This window comes from Colobus angolensis, unplaced genomic scaffold (genome assembly GCF_000951035.1).
Source record: "Colobus angolensis palliatus isolate OR3802 unplaced genomic scaffold, Cang.pa_1.0 Scaffold44, whole genome shotgun sequence".
Taxonomy (NCBI): Eukaryota; Metazoa; Chordata; class Mammalia; order Primates; family Cercopithecidae; genus Colobus; species Colobus angolensis.
The window spans coordinates 1,318,951-1,324,654 of NW_012117821.1; the positions used below are offsets into that span (position 1 = coordinate 1,318,951).

The following is a 5,704-nucleotide window of genomic DNA, read 5'->3' on the forward strand; positions in this document are numbered from 1 at the left end:
CCCCCTCCCTCCAGCCCCCCTCCCTCCAGCCTTCCTCCCTCTAGCCATTGCACAAGTTCCGCAGCACAGCTCAGCTCGGAGGCTACACTGGGCCACAGGGGTGGGGGCCTCTGACTACCACCCTCTCCCAGTCTTGCCTCTGTCCCCACAGTGGGATCCTCCCACTACAGTCTCCAGCTGCCAGCTGCGTGGTTCCCCTCCCAAGGCAGCCTTGTACTCACTGTGGGGCCGGGGACAGGCCAGCAGCCCCTGGGGCCCAAGAGTAGAACAGGACAGGGACGGGGTGGTGGGAGGCAGGCCCCCTCGGAGGGTGCTGGGGTAAAGGCCTGGACAACAGTTCATGGTTGCCATTCCTCCCAGGACACACGATCTGAGCCCTCAAAGGACCTGACAGGACAGACGCGTCCTCATTCCCGGAATCCCAGCATTTTGGGAGGCCGAGGTGGGAGGATTGCTTGAGCCCAGGAGTTTGAAACCAGCCTGGACAACATAGCAAGATTCTGTCTCTACAAAAAATTTTTAAAAATTAACCAGGCATGGTGATGCACACCCATAGACCCAGCTACTTGGGAGGCTGAGGTGGGAGCATTGCTTGAGCCCAGGAGGTTGAGGCAGCAGTGAACCGTGACTGCGCCACTGTACTCCAGTCTCGGTAACAGGGCAAGACCCTGTCTCAAAAAAACCAAAAACCAAGAAACAAAAACCCACACACAAAAAAGCAAACTTGGCTGGGCACGGTGGCTCACGCCTGGAATCCAAGCACTTTGGGAGGCCGAGGCTTGTGGATCATCTGAAGTCAGGAGTTCAAGACCAGCCTGGCCAACATGGGAAAACCCCATCTCTACTAAAAATACAAAAATTAGCTGGGCGTGGTGGCAGGCGCCCGTAATCTCAGCTACTCGGGAGGCTGAGACAGGAGAATCGCTTGGACCCGGGAGGTGGAGGTTGCAGTGAGCCGAGATCACACCACTCGATCCTGACTTCAGGTGATCCACAAGCCTCGGCCTCCCAAAGGGCTGGGATTACAGCCTGGGCAATAGTGCAAGACTCCTTCTCAAAAAACAAACAAACAAACAAACCAAGCCTGACCTGCATTGAGATCTCCAGGACGTCACATTGGGCATGAGGGCTGGGTCTGCCCATGCCTGGGACCACACAAGGTCCTTTGCAGCAGAGTGGCCATCTGGTTGGGGTGAAGCTGATGGAGCCTGCCACTGTGGCTGAGAGTGGGGTGTTGGCTGGGGCTCAGGGTGACCCTGCAGGGCCATCCCAGCCTGGCTGACGCCCAACATGGGCTGGTGTAGAAGGAACCTGGCCCCGAGGCTCCAGGCCCTGGCTAGAGGAAGCACGGACTCTTCAGGCTGGGTCCTCTCCTCTTCCTGGAGCGGGTGCCAGCCCCCAGCCTGCTTGCGTCAGGGACAAAAGGACTCCTTTCCTTTCCAGCCTGGAAAGCCCCTCTGCTGCAGGCTGGAGGAAGGGACCCTGGGTCTAGCCTATAGTCAGAGGTGTCTATGGGCATGGAGCTGGACAGGGAAAAGGACAAAGCAGTCTCCATCCACAGTTCACTCCGGGACCAGGCCCTTGCAGGCACGCACTGGGCTCCTGTGGGAAGGCTAAGGGCCCCAGGACAGACCTCCTCTCCGGGCATCTGGGTTCCTAGATAGCAGAGTGGGGTGGGGTGGCCCAACTGGGAGCCTTAGCCTCTGGCAAAGAGCTGAGCACAGCACGTCTGCAATGTGTAAGATTCTCCTGGGAGACCAGGGCCCAGCCAGTGATGAGCTGGGGGAAGTGGGTGATCTTGCGGTGGGAGGAGCCATCTGGCCCTCTGGGGAAGTGCGCTCGCTGTCTGCAGCGCCCAGGCCTGGGTAGCTGGGTGGGGGCTGGGGGGCCATCTCCACTCAGGGTGCCCGCACCTGGGCCTTCCCTGCCCTAGGCCAAGCCTGCCTGTGCCTCCCCATCCTCTGCCTGCCCAGCTGGACATCTCTGGGCCTCTCTGGAGACCAGTGGGGTGGGCTGGGGGGCGTCGTATGGGCCCGGCTTGGCACCCCTCTTGTGGCTGTACCCCTCCCAGCAGCCCCAGGACTAGCAAGTCCCCGAGATGGGGGTGGGGACAGTGGTTGATGCCAAAGGTTGTGGGGGCAGGGGCGGGGCAGGAGCAGGAAGGTCCCCTGAGTTCCCTCACCTTGGGCAGAGATAAAAGGAGCACAGTTCCAGGCGGGGCTGAGCCAGGGCGCAGCTGTGATTTCAGGGCATCTCTGGCAGCTGCTGTGATTTGAGAATCTCGGGTGTCTTAGCTGACTGATTCTGGGAGACTGTGGATGAATAATGCTGGTGAGTGTCTGGCCCTGGGGGAAGCCCGGGCTGGGGAGAGCTAAGCAGTCTGGGAGGGGAGGATGGGGGTGACGCTGAGTGGGGCGTTTGGGTGTCCCTGAGCCCAAGTGACAGAGCCTCCCCTCCCTTGTGCTGCTGCAGGGCACGGCTCCACTCGGAGGCTGCGGGGCTTGGGGGGCCTGGCCGGGGTGGCTCTGCTCGCTGCTCTCTGGCTCCTGTGGCTGCTGGGGTCAGCCCCTCAGGGTACCCCGGCACCCCAGCCCACAATCACCATCCTTGTCTGGCACTGGCCCTTCACTGACCAGCCCCCAGAGCTGCCGGGCGACACCTGCACCCGCTACGGCATCACCCGCTGCCACCTGAGTGCCAACCGAAGCCTGCTGGCCAGTGCCGACGCCGTGGTCTTCCACCACCGCGAGCTGCAGACCCGGCGGTCCCACCTGCCCCTGGCCCAGCGACCACAAGGGCAGCCCTGGGTGTGGGCCTCCATGGAGTCGCCTAGTCACACCCATGGCCTCAGCCACCTCCGAGGCATCTTCAACTGGGTGCTGAGCTACCGGCGTGACTCGGACATCTTTGTGCCCTATGGCCGCCTGGAGCCCCACTCGGGGCCCTTGCCACCACTGCCAACCAAGAGCAGGGTGGCCGCCTGGGTGGTCAGCAACTTCCAGGAGAGGCAGCTGCGTGCCAGGCTGTACCGGCAGCTGGTGCCTCACCTGCGGGTGGACGTCTTTGGCCGTGCCAATGGACGGCCGCTGTGCACCAGCTGCCTGGTGCCCACCGTGGCCCGGTACCGCTTCTACCTGTCCTTTGAGAACTCTCAGCACCGTGACTACATTACAGAGAAATTCTGGCGCAACGCACTTGTGGCTGGTACTGTGCCGGTGGTGCTGGGGCCCCCACGGGCCACCTACGAGGCCTTCGCGCCGGCCGACGCCTTCGTACATGTGGATGACTTTGGCTCAGCCCAGGAGCTGGCAGCTTTCCTCACCGGCATGAACGAGAGCCGATACCGACGCTTCTTTGCCTGGCGTGACAGGCTCCGCGTGCGACTCTTCACCGACTGGCGGGAGCGTTTCTGTGCCATCTGTGACCGCTACCCGCACCTGCCCCGCAACCAGGTCTATGAGGACCTTGAGGGCTGGTTTCAGGCCTGAGCTCTGCTGGCCGGGGGAGGTGGGTGTGGGTGGAAGGGCTGGGTGTCGAAATCAAACCACCAGGCATCCGGCCCTTACCGGCAAGCAGCGGGCTAACAGGAGGCTGGGGACAGAGGTCAGGAAGCAGGGGTGGGGGGTGCAGGTAGGCACTGGAGCAGGCAGAGGAGGTGAGAGCAGGAGGGAGGTAACAGGCGCCCGCTGAGGCAGACGGGAGGGGAAAGGCTTCCGAGGACCCTCTCCACCCTGAACAAATCTTGGGTGGGTCAAGGCCTGGCTGGAAGAGGGTGAAAGGCAGGGCCCTTGGGGCTGGGGTCACCCCAGCCTGCAGTTTGTGGGGGCCAAACCTGGGACCCCGAGCTTCCTCTGTAGCAGAGGCACTGTGGTCCCTGGGACACAGGCATGGGTCCCTGGCACATCCACAGTTCTGAGGTCCCTGTGTGTAGGCTGGGGCGGGGCCCAGGAGACCACGGGGAGCAAACCAGCTTGTTCTGGGTTCAGGGAGGGAGGGCGGTGGACAATAAAGGTCTGACCAGTGCCTCGTGGGTCACCTCCGCGCAGGGCCACAGAACCTGTGTCTGCCCTCCCCTGACACGTCGCCCCCACGGCCATGGGGCTGCTTGTTCCCCACCAGGGATCCTGTCTCCTGACCTCGGGGCTTTTGCTCACCCTCCATCTGAGAGCCCTCCCTGTGCCGGGCTGCCCGCTGGCTGCCCCAGTTCCTACAGCCTCCACCAAACGGCCCCTTATCAGAGAGCCTTCCGTGGCCCCCAAAAGGCCAAGGCGATGAGCCCAAGAATTCAAGACCAGCCTGGGCAGTGTAGTGAAACCTCATCTCTACCAAAAATACAAGAATTAGCAGGCCGTGGTGGGTCATGCCTGTGGTCCTACCTACTTGGGATACTGAGGTGAGAGGATGGCTTGAGCCCAGGAGGTTGAAGCTTCAGTGAACCGTGATCACACCATGGCACTCCAGCCTGGGCAACAGAATGAGATCCTGTCTCAAAACAAAAACCAAAAACAAGCCAAGGTTGGGGAAGAGTAGGGAACGGACTTCAGGGGCCTGGCCAGGCTGAAAGCGTCCATCTGCCAGGCCCGCAGGCTGGAGGGTGTCTTGGGCGACAGGGTCTGACCTGTGCCCTGGAGCTCCCTCTGGTGGCCAGTGCTGGGGAGGCACTGGGGATGCGGCTGCAGCCAGGGAGCCCCTGTAGTGGCCGGTGGGGAGTGGGGCGAGGAGGAGGGAGGCCAACCCACGGGTGGTGCTGACCAGGGCCTCAACAGGCCAAGCCCCTGGGGCCGGGGCACAGGGCTTGTCCCTACTCCAGGTCGGGGTGGGCAGGTTGAGGGTAGTAAGCCTCCCTCACCCATGGCTGTGGCTTGTGGGAAAGACCTGCTGGTAGCTTCCTACCCTGACCTAGCCCTGTGGACTAAGCAGGGAAAAGCAAGTTCCTGAGGCTGCTGGCTGAGGGGGAGGCTGATTCCTCACCCACCAGCCCAGGGTCACCTTCCTGCTGCAAAGGAGCTGGGAGTGGGGAGCTGTGGCCCCAGAAGTCTTTCACTTGAGGGTGCGCCCTCTATATGCGCCCAGACACTGGACACCACACAGCCCTACTTCACCCCATTCACAGGTGGGGGAACTGAGGCTGGGAGGCGCCGTCAGAGCCACCCATGGGGCCAGCCTGCCCTCTGTCGCCCTCTGCAGGCCACGCGGAGGAACTGCCCCACCTCCCGGGGCGCCGGCAGGTGCCAAGCTACAGCCGCAGAACCGCCTGACCCCGAACTCTCCGTTCAGAGAACAGACTTGCCTGGTGAAAAATGAGCCGCGTGCAGCAGGGGCAGTCTCGGTCCCCTGCCTGCTCCGCCCACGGCGAGCGTTCCTGGGGCCTCGAGTTTTCCCCCTTCCGCTGGCTGCTCGGAACCGCGGGACCGACCCACCGGGCCGCCCTGCCTCCCCTGCAGGTGGGCGCCACCTGGACTCCAAGTGCTGGTTTACAAGGCACACAGGAGACCCTTATGGGGGTGAGCTGGCGCCTCGCCACCGTCCGCTCGGCGCACCCCGGGGACAGTGAAGGCTTGGGGCGCCTCTGCAGAGTCGCCAGCACGGTGGGCGCAGCCGGATGCCCCTGGGAGAAGAGCGCAGCGCCCGAGGGTCCCCTGGCCTACGAGGGCTGAGCCGGGGTCTCGGATTGGATGTGGGCGCGTCGCGTGACGCCCGGCGA

At 63.1% G+C, this 5,704-nt stretch overlaps 3 protein-coding genes across 3 annotated transcripts in view; 2 read left to right on the plus strand and 1 right to left on the minus strand.

Annotated features, from left to right (window-relative positions):
• LOC105522690 (chromosome unknown open reading frame, human C9orf139) overlaps positions 1-1,268 on the minus strand; it is a 4,751-nt gene extending 3,483 nt beyond the window's left edge. The window contains 1 exon segment of the mRNA XM_011957265.1: positions 1,125-1,268. Coding sequence (XP_011812655.1) covers positions 1,125-1,268 — 144 coding nt within the window.
• A 214-nt stretch (positions 1,269-1,482) lies between these two features.
• FUT7 (fucosyltransferase 7 (alpha (1,3) fucosyltransferase)) lies at positions 1,483-4,023 on the plus strand. Its single transcript, XM_011957266.1, has 2 exons — positions 1,483-2,331; positions 2,473-4,023. The coding sequence occupies exons 1-2, from the start codon at positions 2,319-2,321 to the stop codon at positions 3,486-3,488; spliced, it is 1,029 nt and encodes a 342-aa protein (XP_011812656.1). The 5' UTR covers positions 1,483-2,318; the 3' UTR covers positions 3,489-4,023.
• Positions 4,024-5,300: 1,277 nt separating this feature from the next.
• Positions 5,301-5,704, plus strand: part of ABCA2 (ATP-binding cassette, sub-family A (ABC1), member 2) — a 21,973-nt gene continuing 21,569 nt past the window's right edge. Inside the window, exon 1 of the mRNA XM_011957400.1 lies at positions 5,301-5,444. Within this exon, the coding sequence (XP_011812790.1) occupies positions 5,301-5,444 (144 nt within the window). The remainder of the gene's footprint in view (positions 5,445-5,704) is intronic.